The 26,430-nt window shown below is 39.0% G+C and overlaps 2 protein-coding genes across 5 annotated transcripts in view; one reads left to right on the top strand and one right to left on the bottom strand.

Annotated features, from left to right (window-relative positions):
• The window catches only part of LOC121671191 (probable cation-transporting ATPase 13A4), a 45,527-nt gene extending 32,195 nt beyond the window's left edge, over positions 1-13,332 (bottom strand). The window contains exons 1-2 of the mRNA XM_042042453.1: positions 9,715-13,332; positions 1,922-2,095 (exon numbers count right to left, since the gene is read on the bottom strand). Of these exons, the coding sequence (XP_041898387.1) occupies positions 1,922-2,095; positions 9,715-9,777 (237 nt within the window). The 5' untranslated portion in view covers positions 9,778-13,332. The remainder of the gene's footprint in view (positions 1-1,921; positions 2,096-9,714) is intronic.
• An 85-nt stretch (positions 13,333-13,417) lies between these two features.
• Positions 13,418-26,430, top strand: part of OPA1 (OPA1 mitochondrial dynamin like GTPase) — a 50,795-nt gene continuing 37,782 nt past the window's right edge. The window contains exons 1-7 of one of the 4 annotated variants that reach the window (XM_042042454.1): positions 13,418-13,547; positions 16,534-16,852; positions 17,157-17,253; positions 18,521-18,628; positions 19,854-19,907; positions 20,768-20,835; positions 25,475-25,573. In XM_042042454.1, coding sequence (XP_041898388.1) covers positions 13,519-13,547; positions 16,534-16,852; positions 17,157-17,253; positions 18,521-18,628; positions 19,854-19,907; positions 20,768-20,835; positions 25,475-25,573 — 774 coding nt within the window. In that variant the 5' untranslated portion in view covers positions 13,418-13,518. The remainder of the gene's footprint in view (positions 13,548-16,533; positions 16,853-17,156; positions 17,254-18,520; positions 18,629-19,853; positions 19,908-20,767; positions 20,836-25,474; positions 25,574-26,430) is intronic. The other 3 variants (XM_042042456.1, XM_042042457.1, XM_042042458.1) reach the window with 3 other exon arrangements.

Raw genomic sequence — 26,430 nt, 5'->3', positions numbered from 1 at the left:
TGTTGGTAGTACAGTCTGAGAGATTAGAGCAACTACCGTAGTAAGTGCCCTCATGATTAAGTTTCAGTCCCAAACACGGAACTATATGCATTAAAGCCAACTATGAGACTGAGTTACATTCTGTGTGTGAGCAGTTTTGCAGTTATGAAACTTCAGTTGGAAAAGGGAACAGTAAAAATGATTTCTGTACCAAATATGAGTCCTTTGGAATAATTTAAGCATTAAGAAAAAGAACTTTAATAATATTTATATATCTTATTTATTTGCCCACTTTTCTTCTTAAACTGGTCTTTTGAGTAGAATAACATCTATTTTCTGATATTTATCTTTAATTTAGATTTCAGAATGAGTAGACATTGCGATGCAGATTGAGATGGGAAACAGTGAATAACACAGGTGTTCATTATTCGAACTAAAGTGAATCAAAATTCAATAACAAAAGTGAGTTAATCGGCTCTTTTATTGCAATTGCAGAGATGATGATGACTTAAGAATTAAGGTTTTATTGAAGCAAAAGATAATTCCAAGGATCAAGCTGATGAGATTACTTGTATCCTCATTAGCAGTAGCCATCACATTTGAGAACTGATATAATCAGAATGTAGCAAAACAAAACAAAACTGTCATTTTAACACAAAGAATCATGAAGGAAATCTGAAATTTTCAAACACCCAGAGCATACTGTGAGAAAGCTTTTTGATAACAAGAACGTACAATATGATTCAATTCCTGTTTAATTACACAAAGGATCATTTTAAAACTAATTTATTTGAAAAGTGCTTGGCATGGCACATCTTTTTAAAATTACACACAAGAATAGGTAATTAAAAATTCAAACTGAATTGAAGATTAAACAGGGATATTAACCCTAATATGATGTTTTTAAAAAAGAAAAAACATAACCCCAAGACTATTAGAATGCAGACTGTTTCATTATAAAGTATTCTACAGGCAGATCTATGATTTTCAAAACCTGGGATTTTAACTGCATGCTTCTCTGCTCATTTAAGAAGGCAGTTCAAACACAGTGATCCATTTTGCAATTTCAAATGTTGAAAATGCCATTGTTCATTGTTCATTGTTTGAAGCATAACAAGTCAAATAAACCAAGTAAACCAACCCTGCCAGCTCCTAGAGTATTCAGGCTCAGCTGGGATTCAGAACCAAGTTTCAGTTTGCTTCTTTTACTGTTGCAGTAGCTTCCATGAAATAAAACCAGCATTTGCATATGTTGCAGTGCTTCAGTTCAGTCCTCAACAGACGGAGACCTGTATTAGGAAACTACTAGCAAAATGTACCAGCTCTGAAAGCATTAACTGCAGGATTGCAAGCTTATTGGACATGGGGAAGGGGTGATAGAAAATGGAAACATAGAGCCAAGAAAACAAGCAGTGTAAGCTTGCCCTCTTCTGTGTACTGATCCCCCATGACACACTTGGACACTGCTGGGGACAGAGCTAGACAAATCTTTAATTTGGCCCATTAGATAAATTTGGGCAGAGAGGGACATCTTCGCCAGAAGAGCCCAGCGAGGGAAAAAGAATCTGCTGGATCCTGCCAAACAAACAGATGCTTTAGAATCTGTGCACAAGGCTACAATGTAGAAAGCACAGGGATGGTAGAAGGGAGGAGGAAGGACTGGGAACAAATGATAGTCTTGAAACCACAGATATTACAGGTTTTATCACCCCAATGTCTTTCATCTTGTCTTATCAGCTGCTACCCTCCATTCCCATCTTCATCATACACGTAATTTGTGGAATACTTGGAAGTTCGTTATATCTACAATGGTACACATAAGATATTATTGCAGGAAACCAGCAGTGTAAGAGATTTTAGCTAACTGGATACCTTACAGTTAACTCACCTTCCAAATAGCTACATACTAGGGACTAATTTAAAGATTAAAGTAGGCACCTACTGTTGTTCTAAGCAGAACAATATCCGCTTCTTCCAGGCTGCATCGGATGCAGTTTACCCACACATGCCACTCTGGCTTCCAGTAAAACAGCAGCCTCAGAGCCCCACAGGACAAGATGTATCCAGCAATGCAAAAGGCCTTTCGGCAGCCTTGAGTTTTGTAGCCAAATATATCCTGTACAGCAAAGAGAAGGGGAAAATCATTACTCTTTCTCCTAAAGAAATGCCTGGAATACTATACCTTCCTGTCATTCACTACTATCCCATAGGTACTGTTAGGTACGGTACTGTGAAAAACAAGCCATAGAACTTGTATTTGGCTGCTTTACAAGTCTTAAATATGATGACCAAAAATTTGCATCTTCAACAGAACTTTTCATCCACCTTCACAAAATCCAGGTTGCTGTAGCCTGACCACTATTTTTATGTAGTTGTGAAACTTGGCATGAGACATTGTTTTGTGTGTGCATGAGCAGAAATGATAACAAAATATAGAGGTTCAAACCTTTATTCCAAGTCAGGAATGCAGATCTGACGGTCAGTTTTTTAAGGTCCCAGGGTCAGACAGCTGAAGAGCTTAAGTACATCTGCACCAGGGGATGGTGAGTGATCAGTGCAGAGCTGCTGCATTAGAAGAGCTGCTCCCTGCCCTAGCAGTGATCTGCACTAATGCCCCTACACTTTAGAGACTTGGCCAGTGTCTCTGCGTGGTGCTGCAAGAGACGCTGTGTGCCTGCACCAGCTGGAGCTGCTGTGCACAACTTGGCACAGACACAGCTTTTGTAGCTGTAACCATCTTCCATGACAGCTCCAGTATGGGGATTTTGGAGCTTACTAATGTGCCATTGGCCTAACATCATAATAATAATAACAATAATAATAATAATAATAACTGTTAGTAAGAACATCTAATGAACACTTGCAGAATGCTTTACATGTTCAGAGGGCCAAAGGAAGCTACTCATTTTAGTTGGATGAATAAGTATTATTATTCCATTTTTAAAGCTGGGGAAATTGTTACAGTGAGGCAAGGTGACTTGCCCAAACATCAAAGAGATGTCTGTCAGCATTACATTTTAAGAGCTGCAGGTTTTGGTACTGTGGCCAAATTTCCTCTCAGTACTGCTATCAGGGACTTAGTAAATGTGAAATGAAATGTATACAGTGACTTTATAGAGGAGATGGGAGATTCCATGGCTGCAACCACATCAGGTGACCAGGAGAATTTGCTAACATAAGAGTTAAGGTTCCTCAATTCCTTCTTCCAAGTATATCTGCAGCAACTGTGCAATCTGCTTCTGAGGATCAGATATCTGCAGCCACAGATATTGCAAGATCCATTTATAAGGTGAGAAGAAAAGGCAATGTAATTGTAAGGATGACTAATGCATAATTCCTGGTTCTGTGCTGGTGTCTTTGCTTGTTATGTGAAATGCAGGCCCTGCCCAGTGGTTCCACATGCTGCCTCAGCACACCTGCTCTGTGGCATTCTCCAAAAGACAGACTCTGTCATCCTAAGCAATCTCCAAGAGGTTTCTAAGGGGAAGAAATTGGCAACTGTAAGGAAAAAGTAAGGTAAACGACACAGGGAAGTGGCCTGCACTACACAGGACCTGGTTATACCACCTCTGAGATGCACACACAACATTTTCAAAGGCTTCTATAATCTCTGAGCAGACCAAGAGAATAAGGCAACTCTGCAGCAGATAAAAGGAAGCCCATGGAGGGCAGCAGACAGGCAAGGTTGCTAGGAGGCAGTTGGTGTGGCAGTCATGTGCAATTAATATTCACATGCTCCTATAAACAGGTACAGGGTCTCCATTCAACTCTCTCTAGTTGTAACCTTACCAAAAAGGTTAAAGAAATAGTGTCAGCACCAGCACACAGAATAGTACATAGGTCAATGTGAACTTACTCTTCACAGCAATTGCTTACTAGCAAAAGCCAGATGCTTAGACCCAGACTTCACAGCCTGTCAGCAAGGCAAAGGATCTCCCAAGGCGACAGAGATGCCTAAGGGAAGAACTGTTAAAAGAACACACCTTCAGACCTCCTCCAGTATATGGCTAGACCTGGAATAACTGGAATAGTATTTTCAAATTGGGATTGGCATGAATATCAGGGTGGGGAAGAACAGGATTGCTGCCACGTGCATCTTGCTTCTGCCCATGAATCACTCCTTTAATTTTCAGTTTTTATGTCTTACACCCAATGTCTGAGAAGTCAGGAAGGCTGTAGCTAATGGAAATAAGAAGGGAGAGGGTGGGTGCTCTGAATGTGATTGGCAGTCATTTGGGAACATCTTCTGCTGGCAGTGTTCTTCTCCACTGAAATGTTCAATGATTTCCCAAGCCTGATACAACAGCATAACCAGAGAACTAGAGCAAACTCTGTATTTCTCTGTATTTTTGCCTAGGAAACCATGCACCAATATATGAAAATAAATACCTTGAGTCCCCCTATGCCAGCATATGTTTTAAGGCCTTTTTTTCCAGAGTAGTTTCAACTCAAAAAGTGATTTGAATCCATAGATTCCAAGACTCTCCCCAAAACCAAGCATGCATCAGTATTCCTCATCTTGAAAAACAGAAGAGAGGCAAACAAGGAAAATAGCTCATCTTGGAAAAATAGACCATGCTCTTTAAGATATCCATTATGCTGTGTGCTGGGTCTTGCGGCTTCTCACAAGGGACTTGCCTGAGACAGACAGAGAGACAGACAGAAGGATACCACTGAGCTGTTCTGACCCTTCAAGGGCATGATTTGCCACATGAACAGAGATGTTGGTTCAGGTTTGCTGGTTCGTGTCTTGATGAGTGTGACATTTCTGAATACAGCTGCTCAGGAGTTCTACAAGGAGTAAGCTGGGAAAGAATAAACATCAGATGTTAACTGATGCATCTGGATGTCCATGAAGGATTCTATTGTCAAAGCAAATCATTTCCCATCATTTGGAAATGTCTGGACCAGGTTACCTGGGCCACATCACTGAGAAGTAAAGCCAGGCAAGGAAACAGACTTGAGCTCCAAAGAGCTCCAAACTTGACTTGTGCCAAAGTTCGCTGAGCTGGAACCTTTCAATGCTTAACTTCAGTACAGAATGTTCTGTTAGGTTGAGGAGTTTTTTCTCACCCTATGCTTTCAGCTGGAAGGATTATAGCAATGAATGCTGCATTCATAAAAAAAATGAATACATGAATAACTCCTTGTTGAAGCAGAAACTTCTCACTTGTCAGATAAGTCAAAATGAAATTCTTTAGAAGAATTCTCAAAACTATTATCTTCCATAAAAAAGGCGAATATTAGATCCATAAAAGAGGTATCCACAATGCACATGAAGAAGGGAGGAACAGGCACGTACATGATGCAGGTTTATTTAGCCACATGAACAACTTACAGTAATTAGGGTTTAGAAATTCTTGAAGCTTATTCAGGACTCACTCAGCTTCTGCTACAAAAACCTCCAAGCAAATGCATGTCCACTATGGCAAACAATACTTTCAAGGCTGGCAGAAGTCCTCGTGTTGATGTCACCAGTAAGAGCATGTCTGACAGGTTAGTTTTATGTTGTTAAGGAAATAACTTTTGCTGTGTTTCATTTTGTTGTGCTGGTGCAGACATGCTTCTTTTGAAGAGGGGTCTGATGAATATAGATTTGCACCTTGACAATTTTTCTAATGCATGAACAGGTTTTTAGAGTTCAATGATGCATTTGGCATATAAAACATTTCATAGTCAAATAATCTGGGTTCTTGAGTGCACCAGACTAGGAGATGGTGGAAAATAAAGCAAAGTTTAGCCATCTGTAAGACTCCAAAGGGCTTCTCGTTATCTCATAGAAGGTAACACCATCTACAAAATAGGCTGGTATACAGAGTTCATCTCATCTCTGTAGAATAATTTTTAATAAATTGTAATGTATTGTAAAATTTGTTTCCTCATCTGTTAACATCCTTTTTCTCTTGAGACTCACATCACTCAGAGAAGTGACTGTAACAAAATGGTTTGACTTGTGAGTGAAGGGTCTAAGAGGGGGCCTGGATTATTGGACAGAAAAAGCTGCCAGACCTGCTCAGTTGGCAAGAAAGGTTCTTAGCTGCTTTTACAATCACACAAAGCCAGCATTCAAGGGCATATCCCTCTAGAGTCCAGCAAGTCTTTGTTACTTATGTTTAAAAGAAAAATTGCCCCTAACTGCCAGGTCATCTGCACAGCAGAATTTAAATGCAAAAGTCAAACAAATTCAGGCACCTTTTTCTTTGGTGAAAACAAAGCCGGGCTGTGAATGATCATATTTCTGGCAACCTCAACACCAGGTTCACTATTATGAACAACCTGTTGCTATAACAACAGATAATAGGATTAGACTTGAAAGACTGGCTAAGATTCACAAGGAAGCTAATAACTGAATCTCATTCTTACCAACCAGAACCTGTTTCATCAGAGGTTTGTTCCTGTTCTCTCTGAAACCAGTAGCAACATTCACTATCATTCCATTAGCAAAAGGATTGTAACTTTCAGATTTTATTTCCATTTTAAAAGTTACATTTTTCAAATTCAAAGTATATAAAATTCCTGTATCAGATTCCCTTCAGAACTGTGGCATCTCAAAGGAGGCAGAGAGCTGCCAAGATGCAGCAGTAAACTGGGGTTCACCAGCTGACTGACTGCAGTTCTCCCATTCCTTCAGCCACAAGCAGTAGGGGAACACATGCTGAAGTCAGGCTTGTGGCAAATCCTCCCCAAAGCAGTAGCCTGTCAAAGTCTATCACAATCTTTTGCACTGCAAGACTTAAGCTTCACACTTTAGGTTTTGTGCAAAGGTAATGACTATTCCCAAGCTGTGCAGAGAAGAGCATCAAATTGGCAGAGGGCATAAAGCTGTGGTTTTTTCTTCCTATTCCACAGTAAATGTACGCCTCAAAAATGTCTTCAAGCAGATTTTTCTGAAGGGAAGCATACTATCAGACCTCTCTGAGGCAAGCTGCTGTGTCCAGAGCTCTCTCACACTACTAAGATCTTTCTGGTACTACGAATGGTCATGGAGAGAGAGTTTATCTCATGCTCTGAATATCCTTTGCTAAGTTTTAGCTGTGTAGCAGAAGAGTGAACTTTCATTCAAGCAAATGTTCCGCAGCAGTGTAAAGTAAACCCAAAGACATACACAAGGATATACAGGTATACAGGTTAGATTTCCTAAATCAGAGTGATTACTCTTAAATCCAGGACTATCTAGCACCTCAACTATACCAAGAAATGGAAATACAGAAGAAAACTTCAAAGCATTTCTTCTCATTAGAGCTCTCCAACTTTTCTCAGCAAATTGGACAGCTGGTTCAACACAAGGAAGCATTGCACATCCAGAGTTCAAATGAATTATTTGCATGCTTTCGGATTATTTGAACTATTCCACTCTGGAAGAACTGGCACTTGCACAATGTCAGCTGTTAATTATTGGACCAAGATCTGATCTTGTTTGAGAAATCAAGAACTGCTTGTTAATAATTTGGTTCAGGTAGATTAAACTGACTATTGAAAACAACATCAAAAATACTTTTCATGGCTTTGAATTTAAAAAAAGATGCTGCAGGGTCAAAGAGATATTATGTGCTGCTGCCAGTCATTGTGGTTGCCAGTAATTTAAATATGCTATTTTAACAAAGAAAGAACCTCTGCATATAATTCTCTTTACCTCATGTATTCTTCTTCACTCCTCTACTTAAATAGAGCCTTCTTTGTCTCTTTCTTCACAACTACTCTCATTTACATATTACTTTCTTTTTTTCTTTCACATAAATACACACATTAGCTGTTCTCTATTTCTATATACACATTGCTTTTTTCTCATCCTCTTACAGTATCTCATACATCCTCATGAGTATCTTTCTCTGTCTCATACTCTTCTCCTCCCTTACATAAATGTAACAAACATACATGCATTCCTGCCTAATTTAGCATAATTGAGCTATTGTTTTAATTGCATTTACTACTCAAGTACTTCACACGTCTATTTCTTTGACTTCCATTTGGGAACCCCAGGTGAATGAGCACTGATCATGCTCACTGCAGGCATGGAGAACATGGCAACTGCCAGACACTCGGGATTCATCGTGGAGACTGACTCAACACTGGGCACACACACCAGCTGTGCATGGAAAACCTCAGATTCATAGTGCAGATCCCTGAGCACCGGATTAAGGACACATGGGCTCAGTATGATACTGCTGAGAAAAAAGAACATCATTGGGATAACTGGCTCCATACAAGCACAGCTTGGGTGTCCCAGTAGTGCACAGCTGGAAGTGAACATTCAGGGTACAATAGTGTGACAGTACACAGCACCAGACAATCCACTTAAACCTAATTAGTTCCAGCTCAATTCTGGTATTGCTAGTGACAGCACCAATAGTGGTGAGAGCACAACAAGCTGTTTATAGTCCTAGAAGGACACAGCAGGGTGGAGCAGAGACACAAACACAGCAGCTGTTTGGAGCTGGGGAGCAGTGGCACATCAGCACCAGGGCTAGAGCCAGGAGCAGGGTGCTGCCAACAGGTTTAGTAACTGGGTGGCAGAGCCAGTCGGGTTCTGCATTACACGGAGATAGTTAGTCCCCACCCTCAGAGCCAGTGCCTTGTGCTTCCTGCACTGCTCTGTTCATGCTGCTGGGTGACTCTGTATGCATTCTCCAGCACATCCCAGATTACCCAGGTTTGCATTACGCAAAATGTGGCATCTCCCCTCGCCTGGATGGCTAGGAGAGATGCCTGAAAATCTACATTTGTCTTTAGAGATAACAGATATCCATGTTTGCACATGACACAGTCTCTTTCACTAGAACAGGACTCTCAGTGAGGAGATTTTGAAGACTTCTCCAGGATTTCTGAAAGTGAGCAGTTGTGTCAACTTGTAAGTGACTGTGTTTCAATAGTTTTGCTGTTGTACACCCAGATATCCTGCAGGCACTCACAGCAGAGCTCCAGTGGCTCTGCAGCACAGGAATTTTGAGAAGCACTGCATTTGCCAGATAGGCCTAAGAATTGTTGTTGTACAGCTGCATCGTGGATCTGACATCTCCAGCAGAATCTGTTAGAGGGACAGAATCCATGTGAATAGCTGACTCATGACACACTGTAATGCCAAAGCAGCTCAGAAGCACTGAATTCAGTGCAGTAGTGCACTGGCATTGCTATTTAAGAGCAGTGCCATGCAGGAGACCAGATATTTTGTGTAAACATAGGACTTCCAGCTGTTACAAAATGCATTTCTCCCTGGGAAACTTTGGAAAGAAATATAGTAGTTCTGTATTTAGGAATCCCAGCTTCAGTCTGAGATAGCGACTGCCAACTGAGACTGAGATTGCCAATTCAGTAGACTGCATTTGCCATTAATTTATGCAAACATAACATGTGTTTTTATGTTCTGGAGAAAGCCAAGGTTTCCAGTTTTCTAACTGGAGCTGATCCTGAAGATTCAGCTGTCAAATGGTTGGGGACACTGGTCTGGCCCATCCCTCAAGCTCCTATTAAACCACCTCCATCTATATTTGTAACACCACATGAATAATCTATTAAGCCATCCCCTGTTGGAGGGGATAACCAGTTCAATTCAATGGACACAACCAACCTTATTTTCTTTCTGCTAAAAAAAAATTATATCCCTTTCTAACTGACTGTTTCTGCCAAGGAAACACCCCAACTAGCAATAACTCAATTACAGTCTGTAGTACTTTATTACAGAACACATGCCAGCCTCTGCTTCAAGCTGAGAAAGACCCAGACAGAGATACAACTCACCATCTCATTCTCTTCTCCCTGGTTAAGCTGTGCATAATGGTTCTTGGCAGGATTTTCCCCCATGAAATGACCCTCTGGAGACTTTCTAGAGCTCCCTCAGGACAGGTCTTCAGCATAGTGTGCTTGAAATTCTACATTGAGGAAGTGCTCTAAGTACACACCTTCCTTATAATTCTGGTAATGTTTGAAGTAGGAGCTCCTCCCTCTCTGGGGTTAGCAGGTAACACTTTATCCCTCCTCCTCCCTCTATTCTGTTGTTGGAGTTTTGCAACTGTGAGGGTTCATGTAGAATTCACTCAGAAACAATGCAAGAAAGAAAAAGTTTAATCTTACAAGTGTTTGCCACAAGATGACTCAAGGAAATAACTCTGGTAAGTGCAAGCAAGCGCTGTTGGCATGAAACTTTTAGGGGAGGGCAAGAGGGGAGTATTATCCTTCAAGAGATTATGGAATCACTGGAGACCAGGAGTGTGTCCAAATAAGAAACAAAATAGGCATTGCTGTTGTTAACACTCTTAGCAACCAGTCTGAACTAAATGTCCAGCAGTGATCCCCACATATGCCATGGAAAATAAATCAAGTTCTGGCACTATAAAAAGGGGCCCCAGTTTGTGCAGGTGGATTTATGGACTGACTGTGTGTCAGGATTCAGCCAGGTAGGATCTGTAACCAGGTCCTTTATTCATTATTGAGAATATCCTCACAGAATGTTTTCTGACCTCACTATATAGGTTTGGGAGACACCACTGAGGTTATTTACTCACTCCTGGGGAAAACTGGAGTTTCCCACCAATGTCAGTAAGCTGGATAAGATGTCTCTGACCTTTAAATCAGAGCCAAAAGGAAGCTGGCAGAAAAACAACACTGAGAGTTTTACCACCTCCTTTTTTTTTTTTGGGCGGCATTTGCTGATTAGTCTTGTGATTCCCATTTCACTACTATTTCCTTGTACTTCGATACTTTTTAAGAAGTTACACAAGAAGTATTTTAGGAATGAGGTCAGGAAAGGCAAACCTGTTCTTCCAGCAAGTATATTAAGAAAACTAAAATATTACTTCTAGGGTGACTGAAACGGAACAAGAGGTATCAAGTTAGTTCCCATTCCTCAGCATTTTGCTGCCATGAGGCATGGATTTGTACAAATCCGTATCTCAAGCAACAGGAAAGACCACTGCCTACCCCCAGTGGACAGGCTCAGAGAAAGTGAAAAGGGAGAAATGCAGGAAAGAGAGAAGAGAAAATTAAGGAATTAGGTCAGTTAATGCAAAAAGATGTGCACCCATGCACAGCACAGGGACAGATGTGTTTGAAAATGCTGGTGATAAGCACTGGGGCCAAGTTGTTCAGCCTTGGCACCTACACCACTTCCAAAAGGAGCCCAGAGGCTGGACTGACAAGGATGTATCTGTACTAAGCTGTGTAAAGGTGATACATTGCAAAAGATCAAGGAGGAGCAAGGTACTCTCCATACCCAGCTTCATTGCTACCCTCTCCTTCCTCCCACTGCAACTGGCTCTGAGCATCTCAACTTACCATTTTATTCTTCTGAGACTGAGCAAAGGGAACTCCAGTTATTACACGAGAGTCACAGTTTTAAACTTTCAAAATAAAGAACCTAATTATTTCCATTTCTGATAAACCTGATTGCATGTGAAAAAATAAGCATTGCTATCTAGAAGCTGTAACAGACAGGAAACAACTGTCAAGGCACCTTTTCTAAGGCAGGCTGATGATTTTGGGAAATGACCCATTATTTTGCAAGGTGCCAGGGGTGAAAAACAGGACTGTCACACATGCTTTTTCTGTCTGGTCAGCTTTTGCTGCTTTCCCAAACATCAGCCTTGCTCTTTCTAGTGTCTGTAGCAAACTAGGGTGCAGCAGGGGTCCTTGATTGCTCTGTCCCACCAAAGCAGGGTCTCCAGGGGAGAATAAAGGCTCATACAATCTTTTCACTATTTGTAGATTTATTCCAGCTCCAAGGTGTTCTGCAGTCCCAGAGAACACCCTTATAGGGGTATTTATACGCTCACAACTGAAAACAAAAAAAAAAGATTAAAGGTGCAAAACGTTCATAATTTCCATCATTTGACAATCTGTGATAATATTTAATCAAAGTCTATTAATCCAGAACCAAAGAAGATGATGACATTTGTTCATTTTCTTAAGTATGCTCACTATCTCCTGGAGAAAACACCTCTAAAGCAGCCTGAATTGAAACTTTTAGTTATATGATGCTCTCTACTGCTCAGAGTAAGAATTACATAGTATTTATTCTTAAAAAGTTATTTGTTAGCATGTCCTATGGAGTATCATCACTCTTAAATTGAAACTTGCCTTAAAAAAAATCATACATAAATCACAAAAACAACTGGTCAAGCTAAAATATAAAGCAAAGTAAGATTTAAAATATAGTCCCTTAAACGTATAAATAAATAAGTCACAAAGTAGGCAAGCAAGAGATAAAAACACGAGCCTCACCTCATCCTAACAACTTTTATCTCAGTCCTGAAAATACACGTATGTATTATGTCAACCTTGTGCAATATATTTTGCTTTGAAAAATCCCACAGTATAAACAGAAGCCTGACCTCTAAAGTACCCCAAATCTCGTTTTCTGTTTCTCAGCATGGGACACCCAGTTCTGGCCACATTACAGAAAGGAAGCTCTGAATCAACTGGTGACAATTTACAGGAGACCACCCAGAAGAATGACAAAGGAGTCATAAAATATGGAAGAGAAACTTAGGGTTGTTTTAGCTAAAGAAAAGGAGACTGAGAAGGATCATGGCAACAGTTTTCAAACACATAACTGGAGAACGTAATATTATCCGTGTCCACTGCGGACATGTGACAAGAAAGATTCAGATCAGGCACAAGGGAATACTTTCTATTAAAGTCAGCACGCACTGGCATTGCCAGGTGAACCCGCCAAGGTCTGTGGTCCTTAGGGACAGGTGTGGCATGCGCTGCTCAGAAATGACCCAGCCAGAGGTGATCCTGTGTGAGGGCACACGGACGGAGCTGATGAACTCTCCTGGTGCCTCCTCTGCCTCCCGCTTCAATGTGGCTGGAAAAAACTCCCAACAACTGGGAAAGCCCACTGGGAAACACCTTGTGTTTTCCAGCTTTCAAGGCAGCGCTGCCACCCATGTCATGCACTCCCCAAGCACAACAACAGCTGGGGACTCATCAGAATCTTATCTTTAACAGCATGGAAGACCCTGGTAGCGCCATCCGGGATGGGCTTCACCTCACCGCCCTCTCCAGCCCTGCCCCGCCGGGCCGGGCCGCGCTGGGGTGCCCGAGAACAGCCAGGAACGAGGCCCCGAGGCGATCGCTGGAGTGTGAGGGGGGCACAGAGCCCGGTGCGGGGGATTCTGGACCCCGGTGCAAGGGATTCATGGCGCCGGTGGGAGGGATCCGTGATCCCGGTGCGGGGGAAACATAATCCAAGTATGACGGATCCCAGACCCCGGAGTGACAGATCGATGGCCCGGGTGTGACGAATCCAGGACGACGGTATGAGGGAACCATGACCCCGGTGCAGGGATCCATGATCCAAGAGTGACGGATCCAGGCCTCCCCGATTCTCCGCTCCTGACTGACCAGCCCCGCGGTGCTCCCTCTAAACCGTCCCTCCTTCTCCGTCGCCGAGCCCGGAACCTTTGCGCGGGGAGGTGCGGTTTCCGGCGGGTCGGGCCGCGCGGACCGCGGTGCCCGGAAGCGGCTGCCCCTGCCCTTGCCCTCAGGCCGGCCGCGTTCCTGCGGCTCCCGGGCCGCTCCCCGTCCCTCCCGGCCCCTAGGATGTGGCGGACGCGGGCAGCGGCGGCTTGGTAAGCGGGACGGGCCCCGGCAGGCTGCAGGCGGGCCTGGCAACCGCGGGGGAGGCGGAAAAGCACAGTGGGTTAGGGTGCGTGGTGCGGGTGCGAATGCCGCAGGGCTGGGCCTGAGGCTGCTGCAGGCGGCAGCCTGGTACCCCCAAGCTAGGCAGTTTCCCATCCTCCAGCTCCCCTGGGACCTGGGGGAGGTGGTGCATGCAGAAGGGAGCTGCGTCTCCCGCATTCTCGCCCTGGGGAGCTCGGGCCGCTTTCGTGTCCAGGCGTTGTCTCTCCCAGCAGTTGCCTTGCTGTGCTTGCGTCCCGCTTGTTTTCCACCGTTCTACTCCACCATTCCAGGCTGGAGCAGTGAAAGTGAATGGCGGATAGCAGCACGATGTTCCTTGGCAAATTTCATAGTCATGGAATGGTTTGGGTTGGAAGAGGAAGGTGAAGATCATCTAGTTCTAGCTCCTATTTGGGAGCAGCAGTAGGAAAATAAGCGTTGTCTAGTGCTGAATGAGAAAGAAAATACCACAGTGCATTTTGCTGGGTTACGTCTGCCTTGTAGTCACAGGCACAGCAGGCCACTTTTTTGTGTTTTACAGGACATTTATAATCTCCGTGCCGTGTTGCAGGTTGCAGGCCTGTAAGCAGGCAGAGCTACTCATGTCTGGAAGGATAGTTTTTGTTATTGTTAAACGTTGCAGAGGCTTGAAATTTGCAACTCATTAAGTACTTCAATTAATAGTATTGTTCTGCCATCCTTTTCAATCTGACTGTAGTTTCAGTGAAAATCTCAAGGTGATTTTTTTGGGCAGTATTTGTCAGGAGGTTTAGCAGCAGGAGGAGAGAAGAAATAGAAAATGAAAGTTTTGGTGTAGTGGGGGTTTTAAAGAATTATAAGATTTTGGATGTACAAGTAAAGCAGTTGAGTTTGAAATATGAAATAGCACTCAAAAAGAAATTATGAGTGGAGGTTTTGCCAGAAGACTGGTGGAATTCAATTTTTCATTCAGTTTAAACACACAGACTGAATACTATAAAACACAATGATGTGTTCTAAAAGAAAAAAAACGAGATAAGAAAGTTACATAATACGACACAAAATGCCTTTAGCCCAGGTGAAGGCTAATAATTAGGAGTGACTGCCATAGTATGTGCTACCACATGGTCTCTGCTGAAAATAATAAATATCTGTGAAATGGTAATGACTGCAAAACAAAATAAAGAACAGCCCAGTCATCAGCATGCTTCATACAGGCTTATCACACCCTGATTTAAAAACCTGGCTTCAAAAGTGGGAAATAAAACATTTCAAATGTGGAGGCACTTTTGTATTGGTTCTATTCATAGTTAATTTCTGAGCCTCTTGTAATTCCATGTCCAAGAGAAGAAACTTTTTACTCGTTTAAGGATTGTTTTGCTCCTGCTTATTAATCTATTTCTAGTTTCTAAGTTTCTTATTGCCAAGGCCCAGCCTTACAGAGATAGTGTAGTATAGCAGCAAAGGGTGTCCTTCACAACCATAGTGATTTAGGAACGAGGGCTTGCAGAGCAGTCTCTGGAGTTCCTTTATTGAGCTTTCCATTGCACTAAAGGAAATTTCTAAATGTAGATCGTCAGCAAAATTGGTCTTTAAGAGAGAAAAATGTCTGAATTCTGATTTTTATCTTATCTTCCAAAAGCTCAATTTCTGGGTTAAAAGTCTTTTTTATAACAAAGTCTTTTACTTCTTTGGACATTAAGAACGTGCCTGTCATCTCTAGTACATTGAAAATCTTGAGGCAAAGAACTGTATAGATCATGGAGAGCACGTTATTAGAAAATGCTGTAGTATTTGCCACTAAGTATGATTCACTTGTTCTCTTTAAAATCTGTTAATTTTAAATGTTCTAGGATTATGGGATTAATAATTTGCCATGTCAGTGGTGTGAAGCAGTTTCTTTTTTTTTTGTGAGTAAATGCACTTGATAATATTGAAAACCCCAAAGAAAGCATCAAAGGACAAGCTTTCATTTCCAACTTTAAAATTTCAAGCCTGTAACTTCACACATATTTTGCATTAATAAATGATTTAATATTAACTATTCTGATATGATGGTGCATCCAAAAAGTTACAGAAGAAATTACTTTTTTCCGAGCAGTTGTCTTTTCCCTAAACTAACAAAATTGCCTCAAACCCTTGCAGTGTGCAGATAGTGTAATTGAAAGCACACAAATTTTATTCTAGGTCATGTGTTTGGAGGCAGGATTGATAAGGCTCTTGTGTTTTAACATGTGCTTTTCATGGCTGAGCTCTGCTTTCAGAGTGAAGTCTTCCAGACTTTTCACTCTTAAGTCTGAATTCCTTCATGAAAGCATCACCACACATGGTGCAGCCGCCTCCAGAACTAATCTTGTCTCTGCGTGACCCAAGACAGAACCATTGTCTTGTAATCCTAGAATTCACAGCAAGTGAAAGCACCTGAAAGATCTCATTAAGCACATGCTTCAACTCCAAAGGAGAATGTGCTTTGATGAAATAGGACAAATGTATTCTACAAAGGATTTTTTTCTGTGTTGGGTTTTTTTAAAGATTGAAAATCCTCTACAAGCTTAATGTTCTCTAAAAGTTCATTTAGAGAATAAGACAGGCCAAACTGTTAAGTTTTCTTGTATGTTGCAAGTCTTCTGTGGACTCAGCCCAAACAGTGCTTTACCACATGCATGTTACTTGCATTATTACAGTGTGAAAGTTAAATGTAATTCGTAACAGACTTCAGAATTTGTAGTTAAGGTTTTGTGTCTGTAATCACTAAAAGTATTATACCCATTAACGATGTTTGCAGCTTTTTATTTTCCTCATAAGCATAGCAGTAGTAGCTGGAAATTGTGCATTCAGGGTGATGTAATAAGATTATCTGTAACCAGCTAAAATGTAATGTGAATTGCTTCTAAAGAGGTGTTTGAGTTAATGGTGTGTTGAAGAAATCAGTTAAAGTTTTTATTTCTTTCTTTTTAGTGTCATCTGCCGGAGTCTAGCAAATAGCAGCTATGGAATAAAGAGAAAATCACCGCTTCAAAACCTGCATCTTGTTTCCCGAAGTACACATCATCCCTACTATCCAAGTTCAAAGTTTCAGAGACCTCCATTAAGGATATCCCTTCAGCTGTTCTCTTCTCTGAATCGTCTTCCCCCTCACAAAACAAAACTTTTAAATGTAAAACATGGATACCAGTCCCACAGGAACTTTTGGCTGGCCAGATTAGCCTCCAGGCTTCTCAAAGTTCGCTATCTCATCTTAGGATCTGCAGTTGGAGGTGGCTATACAGCTAAGAAGGTATTTATCTCTGGAAGCTATTTTATGCATTTTGTCTTTGTTATTACATACTTCAAAAGAGTAGTTTTTGTTATAGCCACAAAAATACAAGATGTCATTACTTGGTTAACTGATGATAATAAAGGTGAGTGAATATGGGAAACATTGTTTAAAAACTACTATAGATTTTAAAAGATCAAATTACTACTCATATCTAAAGATGGTGGCTTAGTATGTTTTATGTGTAGGTAGTAGTTGCTCATATGCTTCTCTATGTACATTTCTTTCCCTATTTCTACCATTATTTTTTTCCTTTCTTTGTTAGACATATGAGCAGTGGAAGGACATGATGCCAGATCTCGAGGAATATAAGTGGATTATTCCTGACTTTGTCTGGGAGCTCGATGAACTTATCGACTTCGGTACCACAAAATCATGATGTTACTCTGTCTAAAGACTGGCATGTGTAAAACTTAAACATAAGAGTGTAGGTCCTCAGGGCCTCACTCCAGGAGTAGCTTTTTAGCTGGAATTTGAGTGAACTTTTACTTTTGGAGTTTGATGTGTGTTTTACCAAGGCATTTGTATCAGTGTGTTTGTAAGAAGAAATTGGGCACTGTTTAGCATGGATATTCCATAATGCATCCCTTCATTTGAGAATGTTCTTTGTCCTTTCATAAAGCTGTATATTCCCATTAGTGAGAGTTGTAGCATGATCAAGGGGACTCACACAGGTTTTGGGAGTATTGTGCAGAAAGTTCTTTCTTTCTATATGAATGACTTACAAGTGAAGATATAAACAAATCAGTAAAAAATGCGTGTGAGTAAAAGACCAGTTGAAAATGCAGAATAGTGAACCTGCCTATCTACAAAATTATCTGGAAGATACAGAAGAAAAGAAAATGAAAAATACAAACTCTTGCTTTCCTGAGCCTTCAGGTTGCAGTAGAGGCTTCTGTATATTTTCAGGTGAAAGACAGAAATCTGAAAATCAAGCATTGACTTATATTTTATATGCAGGGTAGAAACGTGGTGTTCCTTTTTTTTTTTTTTTTTAAATCATCTCCATGAAGATTTTACTGCATAGAATCATAGAAAAGTTTGGATTGAGAGGGACCTTACAGATATTTAGTTTCAACCTCCATGCCATGTATGACTATTTCATAGATAAATGCAGAGATTGAAAACTGCTACAAGTGTTTTCTTGTTCTTGCTGCAAGTGGACACTACATTTTTATAGTACTTTAAAGCTACTAATTTTACTTTAAGGATTACAAAATTGGCTTGTTTATGAAATTGAAAACTAAGCTTTTCTTAAAAAGGTTCAAGACATGAGCATAGTTACAGTTTTGTGTAATTTTAAAACATCCTCTATGAAGTATGTGAAAGAATAATGTATGAAGTGTGGTAAAATGCAGCAATAAGTTTTCAGCAATTATAAAGTACTGAGGCAGCCAACTTATCAGGAAGTTCAAAGTCTAAAAAAGCAGTTGGTTTTTCAGATCTGATGGTCTTTCCCAACACTAGTGGGGGGAGGTGCATGTGGAAAGAAACTTCTTCGTACTTTTTAAAAAATGTCTTTAAAGCCATATTCTGAAACAGTTGCTAGGATTTATAGCCTAAGCCATTTTTGTTCACAAAAATAATAGAAAAAAGCTGTACTCACTAACTGTTATACTGTTTTCCTAGAAAAACTTCTCAAAGCCCTCCCTGATGCAGATGACCTTGCCAGACTTCTGCCTGACTTTGACAAGATCGGAGATAGCCTCGCTTCACTGAAAGGATTTCTTTCTCCTGGTGAGAGCAAATTTTCAGCTAAGTTTTTATTTCAAAAGCTGAACCTATTTCATGATGAGGGTACAGGTATGTCCTTAGACACTAGAACAAGGCAAATCCTGAAAACCTTTGTGTTTGCATTGAATATCTCTTACTGAAAGTGTTCTGGACACAGGTAAGTGTTACGCATTTTTACAAACAAGAATTCTAGTAGCCAGTGCAAAGAACTAAAATGTGAAATTGAATAGAAAACTAGAGTTCTTGTATAACTCTTAACAGATTGAAAGCTCAAGTCTTCAGTGAGTCAGAGAAGGTGGATGTATCCAGCTAGAACTTGGTGAGATTGTCACTGGGCAGTAGTAATATCAGAGCTGTTACAGGAGAAAAGAGTTGGATTATTAAGAGCGAAGATTCTTAATGTTGCAAGCATGTGAAATAGGAGATTTGTAACAAAGGTATTCTTTTGTGTTGAATGATATTTTCCATCTGGTCGTGGCCCCAGAAAAAACTTGCTTGGAGGTTTAGGTTAGTTGGGGCTGTTTCAAAGGAGCAGGTGAGAGTTTTAAATCCTTCAGAAAAGACACAGGGATGGTTTGTTGGTTTGTCTATTCAGTGTATCCAGGCAGTAGCAGGCTTAATGGTTTTCAGGTTTTGGCAGATTTAAAGGAGACGTTTCTATCTCTGGGCTTTTTAAAACTGAGAACAATTAAATTTGATCATAATATCTGACTTGTTAATGAACACAGCTCAAAACTTCGCTCATTCTGATAATAAACTGCATGATTATATGTATTATGCCTTAGTAATTATCAAACCACATAAATTTGTATTCGTGAAAGATTTTGTCTGTGAGGGGTTATATCATTGTTCTAAGTGTGTTTGAAAATATTTCCATATCTGCATAAGAAGTGTGGTTTTGTTTCTTTAAAATACTGTCAATGGCAGAACTAATTTATTAATCTTACAAACTGAGCAAGAGTCTAAGTAAGGCCCAAATTCAGCAGAGTGACAAGTAGATTACAATCTCCTATGTATTTTGGCTGTTTAAAATGTTAACACTTTAAAATTGTGTTGTTACTGATTGGTAGTGAGATGTCACCTATTACTTATTATCATACTCCCACTGGCATAGTGGCCATTTATGATTGTGTGGTCCTCCAAATGAGACAAAGATCCCTCATCTTTATTTTGCATTTTGTTTTGTGTTTATAATTTTTATTTCCCCTCTTCTGCTGATTTTTCACAGGTTACAATTTGGTTAGTGAAGTCATAGGAGCTTCTGATCTACTTCTGTTGTTAGGTGTGTAAAAGCCCTTTTTCCTGCCCTTAACCTGCCTTTTTAAAGCAAACTGTTAAAGCACTACTATACTAAGAGGAGTGAATATCAACATAAATGCAATTATTTACAGAAACTTAATATGGATTTACAAATACTTTCCAAATACTTTAGAAATACTTCATAGAATCACAGAATATGCTGAGTTGGAAGGGACCCATCAGGATCATAGAGTCCAACTCTGTGGATCCCCTGTTCAGGGATATCACAAAAATCCCACCATGTGCATGAGAGCATTGTCCAAAAGCTTCTTGAGCTCTGTCAGGCTTGGTGCTGTGACCGCTTCCCTGGGGAGCCTGCTCAGTGCCCAGCCACCCTGTGAGTGAAGAACCTTTTCCTGACTTAGGTCCTCCCTTGTGAGAATGAATAGATGAATGGTTGATAGATCTTTGCCACAGTCCTTAGCAGATGCTGTTTATTTCAGGCTTGTTCCAGAAGCTTCTTTCAAAAACCTGCCATTACAATAGGAAAGATTCTTCTTTTCTTGTTACAGTAGCATCAGTGGATTTTGTATTATCCTTCTGTCTTTCTCAAAAATTACTTCATTTTACAATATTTTAAGAACTTCTAATAGTCTAACTGAAGCTGCCTGCTCCGTTGAGGTATAACTAATCTGAGTCATAAACTAGATATAAAATTTTCAGATGAGTTTTAAACTGATTTTCTTCTTCAGTTTCTTAAAATGAATTATTTTAATAGGAACTTCAAAGATTATTGAATTACTAATTCATAGGGGTTGAAGCTTTAATTTTCTAGTAAGTGTAGTTTGAGATTTTTTAAGTGCTTTTTGTGTCTTATTGTGAGTTTCTGCAATTACGTCCTAGGTTCTCCAGGAGAAACAGCATTCCGGGCTACTGACCAGGGATACGACAATGACAAACAGTTCAAGAAGGTAATTACTCACTTGCAAAACTGAAAATGTCTTTATAAACAGGTATTTATTTTTTGAAAGTGCATCAGTAGCCCATTGCAGAAGTTCATTTGAAGCAGCTTGAAAAGAATTTATCGTTGAAAATTAGTTCAGTATGCATTACTGCTTTTTGTATATAAAAATAGTGCAGTGATAATAAACATTTTGGTGTAAGGAAATACAAGGCAGACATAAAAATGTTTAGGAATTGCGTTATTAAGAAAATTGGTTTGTAATAAGAATGTGATTTTAGGAATTGTATGTGCATTTGCCGTTGTTCAGAGCATGGTCTCCATGGCACTTGAGTTTATAACTTATTACTGAAATTGGTATAGGCGTTTATATTTATTTTTAAGCATTTCTGCTTGCAACTTCATTTCTGTTGACATTTTCACAGTTGTAATTCTTACTTAAGAATTTCTGCCTTAGTAAAGAATTTCCATTTCTTAAAGCAGTCCGGTTTTTACTTTCTTTATCTAGATAAAGCATACATCGTATTTTTGTTAGTATTCTCTGGAAAATAATTTTACTGTATTTTGGTACTTAAAGTTTTAGCTTTTTTTTCCTTGAAGTCAAGAAGGTGAAGTTTAAATTTTTTGTTTTCATGAACTTTTCTGTTAAATTCTTTAATTGTCATGTTGCTCATTCTTTAAAGACTTTTTATTTTTCAAAATTCTTTTACAAAAATGGAAGGAAAACAATATATATCAGGGAATTTGTAAGTTATCATATAATTATTTTTACACCTGACAGTTTCTGAACTATAACTGGGGCTTTTCCATAAACAACTTTTCTGTATATGCAGGCATGTATACATTTATCCTACATTAATTCTGCATGGCAATATATAGTGAAACCTGTACAAAGCTCACATCTTACAATTATTTCTCTCCATGTAGAACAGTGATGGATTTCTACATGAGAATTAACCTAGCTTTTATTTCCCCTTTGTCTGTAAACTGTCTATATTTTTCTCTAGAGTGATTGCTTAGCACAGGTTTCACTGTGTCAAACATAAAAAATACCTTACTATTGATTTGTGAAGAAGCGGCCATCTTAGTTTATTGTCTCTGAAAATTGAAATAACTGTCACTTTTATTGAATACCAGTAATATCATTAAAACTTGTTACTGTCCTGTGGTTGTTTGGGATGCAGTGACATCTGCATTGTAACTTTGGCTGTGGTATGGAAAATACCACCAGATTAAATCAGTATGATTTTGTCTTGCTTAATAATTATATCTGATATGAAACTCTTAATTTGCTAATTAATATGATCAGTTTGGTCAGAGTATTTCAAACTAGGCACATGTGAATACCTAACAGAGCATAATCACCAAGTTATTGGCAGGCAAAATTACTATTTTCAAGACAATGGATAAGATGGCCTTTTTGCATTCAATGCTTACCACTGCCAACCAATGCTAGTATAAGAATTGTGATTGTATGGGTACATAAAATGCTGTAGTATGGTATTAAATGTGCCTGATGAGCTGGTTTTCTTTGTTTTGTTGTGAAGAGATTTCTAATAAATCTAGAAATTATTTGTTTGGAGGAATTTTCTGAAGAATTGTTATTGGATGTGATTCTCAGACAGGTCTCTAAAAACTTTCAGTAGAATGAGTGAGAAACCAGTTGTTTTGTAAAGTAACTTTGACAGAGTGAAGGATGTCCCGAACATCAAATGAGGCTGTACTGCTTCTTCTCACCTAATGTGTTTATTTCATAATCTCTCATTTAATCCAAAAAGTACAATATTTTTCAAAGATAATTAAATTAGAATTACTGGAGTGTTCAGATAAGTAATTTAAGTATGTGGCGTTTAAATCTCTCTTTACCTGGATTAAATAAGAAATTTTGTTGTGAGAGAAAGAAGAGTGAAGATAGTTATAAAAATATAGTGAAGTAAAAATACTGTATTATAAGTGAGGCACTAGTTTAGGCTTGTACTTGAAACAGCTGGGTTACCTTCTTAGAAAATTATCTTGCACTGTTGTCGTATCCAAGAAAACATTCTTTAAGAAATAGTTTCCTCTTAAAGCAAACAAATTCCAAATCTTAGCCTTCAACATTAAAGAAAATGTGTATTGGTTATAGGTGTGATGGAGTTGGATTGAAAACTGTGACTCAGATCTTGATGTGGGGCTTAGGTAGTCCTTTCTCTGCTCTGGTTCTTTGGTACCATCTCATGCCTTGAAGACCCTGCTGCTCCGTGGAGCAGTTGCAGTGTGTGGTTGTCTTGCTCAGCCTGCACAGGGTCACCTTCAGGTGGTGTAAGGAGCAGCACAATATCCCACAGCCCTTGACTACAGCTACTGCTGGAGAGTGAAAAAGAGACTTGAGTAAGGACTGTCACTTACTCGGATTTTATTTTTTAAACATTCTTGTTTCTTTAGTTCTTCATTGGAAGTTATACAGTGAAGTTTCCATAATTCTATCTGTTTTATTAAGAGTGCTATTATATTCCCAACTTAATTCCCAGTTTCACGTTATAGGTACTCTGGATAAAATTGTTACATTTATTCAAATTCTTAGAAATTGATCTCTTTACCTACTTTATCATTTTCACTCCTTTTTATTCCTTGTAAATTATAGAAAGAGTCATACTCAGCTGAAGTACAGTGTATTAACTTCTAATATAATAGGGGGTGGGAGAAGTTTAAAGAATGCACAGTAACAATGTCAGAGTTTGTCTCTATATGTCAACTACTGTAGTTTGTTAACTCCTGTTATTCCCTACCCTTTATATTGTTTCTTTGACAATGAAAAGAATAATGTAACGATTGTAAAGAACTTGATTTTTGAAATTGCATTAATTGATCAATGTTGGCTTTTCTAGAAAACATTCTTTAAAATAAACCTAGTTTTACACTGGACAGATTGATTTTGGTAGAGGGGACACCACCCAGTGATAATGTCCAATGACAGAGAGATGTAAATATTTTTGTTTGTGTCTTGGTTTATGCCAGCTGGGGTGCTGTGTGTATAGTTCTGTGCTATTTAAGGTTCTTAATTTTTTTCTATTAATTTATTTTTTAATTTAAAACAATAATGAAGAACTAAAATATAAATTAAATAATATTATTAAGATTATTGATTTATGTATACAAAGAAGAAAATGTTATAGCGAAGCCTTTTAAATGACATAATTTTTTTATCTGAATATTTTATTAAGCTGTGTGAAAAGGAATTTTTCATACTTTATTGTGGAATGAGAGTCACATGTACCAGATGTCTTTGAACGTAATTGCTCGTTAAATCGTTAGATTCGGTGACTTCAAACTTCTGTTACAAAATGCTGAAAGGCCTTCATGGCAGATTTTGTTCATTGTTTTCTCTTGTATTTTTTGACCCATAGTATAATGTTTAAAGGGAATGTGTTGGGTCATACTGAGAGTTTCCTTGTCTGCAAAATGGTAAAATATTATTATTGTTCATCTAATACTAAATGAGGCTTCCTTTCCTTGCTGCTGTATAGTAATGAAATCTTTTGCCTAAGTTCCTGGCACAGTTCTAGTGCATTTGCTAGTCCAGCATTAGAGGCGTTTATTAAATCTGAAAGTGGTTCAGTAAAATGCAAGTGAGATGATTTTCCTGTGCTTCAAATTATACAAATAACTGGTTAACAAATGTTTATATTTGGTCATTTGATTGTGTCTCTCCTTTTATCCATTCTCTTCTGTGTTGTTTATCCTTAAGTGTACATGCCTGTGTGTGTATTTCATGCAACAAATGTAACTTGACGATGGATGTCTTGAATTCTTGCACCAAAGGTCTGTTTCAGAGTTTGTTTTGATTCCTGAAGTACATTTTTGAAAGATTTCATTTCGCTGAATGGTTTCTTAGAAGATGTAGTTTTTTAAAAAGAGCATTATTTAAATAGTTCATTAATACTTTTCTCTACTTTCTCTGAAATAAACAGTTCATAAAGTTCCAATAGATGCTGGCATAGTATTTCTCAACCAATTTTGAAAGACAGCTCACCATTATAGGATTCTTTGGTGTGGAGGGAGAAGAGAACTAAGCTTTATGGAAATGCTGAATGAGTAAAGGAGTAGCCATCAAGTTTCAGGGATTTTTGGAGTGTTCAGAAAGGGTTATGACAGCATGAAGTTAAACTGCAGTCTGTTACAAAAGGGGAGAGGGAGATTTTTCTTCTTTTTTTATGCTTGAGAAACTATTTATCTTCTGCTAGTTTGAGAAAGTTAAGTAGCAGGCAAAAATCGTCTTGCTATAAACTTTCTGTATTTTGCTGGGAATAAAAACAAAGAGAACAAGAAAAATGCTAAGAACTGCTGACAAAGCTGAACTGAACATTTTCATAATATTTTAGAGCTGGGATAGTTGAATTTTTAAAAGATTTAGATGCTTAGTTAAAGTTGAATATAATTGTAATACGTAGCTAAATGTTGGTTGTTTTGTTCTACCTGGATTTGCAAAATGCATGATTTTGCTGGCTCTATCCACTCCAGCTAGCAAGAGATCTTGCTAATGAAATTTCACTTTTGTTTGAACTGACCTGTTCATACCTGTTTTTCATCTGTCTTTGTCATGCCTTTTGGTTTAACTTTGTTCTCCTTACACCCCAAATTTTTCCTCTCCTTTTATAAACTCACGGCAGGGCCTGCTTGGGGAGCTCATTCTGTTACAACAACAAATCCAGCAGCACGAAGAGGAAGCGCGCAGAGCCGCTGGCTTCTCTTCCCAGCAGAAGCGAAAGGTGATGGCTTAAGGGACAGTATGTTCTGCATTCACTCTAATCAAATACTTCAGCCCCCTGCATTTGAGCTAGAAAAATCTAACTAATTAAATCATGGACGCAAATAATTGGTCAACATCACTACAGATGTGTAATCCTGTTTCAGTTTAACCAAGTTGCATTTAAAGCATGATGTTAAAAGCAAAACAGGTACTTTGTGTCACTTTGAAATTGTATTATCTCTGCCTCTATAAAAATTGTTATTTAAAGTTCATACATTAAAAATACATTTAAGGAAAGTACATGAATTAATGTCAAATCTGTTTACTGTTCCTTGTTTATTGTAGCTCTGTCTTGTAAGAGTGTAGCTATTTACAGAGAATATATCTCTGGGAACTTTCTCCCCTGCTTTATACTGTTGCCAGTCTGAAAATGACAGCAGCTCCTTAGTAATAATTTTGCACAGACAATTAAATACTGCTGATAGTAACAGCATCTACTGTATCTTCATCAAAGGTAGTCCCTTGTCTGTTTTCCATCTTAAAGCGGAATTTTTACTGATTTGTTGTGCTTGTTGAACATTTGCACTTCTCTTTAGTTATTTAATTTAAGGTCTGATCGTTTTATTAATTATATGGCTGAGATTGATTGGAAATTCTTCTCAAATTGGGATATTTTAGTTGTCTGATCTGTTGCAATCTGTAATTCTTAGCCACATTGCTTTGTTAGCCACTTTTATGCCTCCTTGAAAGCTTTCTGATTACTCGTAGTTTTCAACAGCTTTGGAATTGAACACTGAATACAGAATTTGATCTTCTGTACATCTGAAGATAAATCCCACAGAAAGAGGAATGCACTAAATGTGAATTAAGCTTTTA

Source organism: Corvus kubaryi, unplaced genomic scaffold, assembly GCF_017639235.1.
Source record: "Corvus kubaryi isolate FWS band 111438036 unplaced genomic scaffold, C.kubaryi_AGA036_p1.0 37397, whole genome shotgun sequence".
Classification (NCBI taxonomy): domain Eukaryota; kingdom Metazoa; phylum Chordata; class Aves; order Passeriformes; family Corvidae; genus Corvus; species Corvus kubaryi.
The sequence above is the reverse complement of the archived record's forward strand: the minus strand, read 5'-3'. Positions and strand labels throughout refer to the sequence as shown.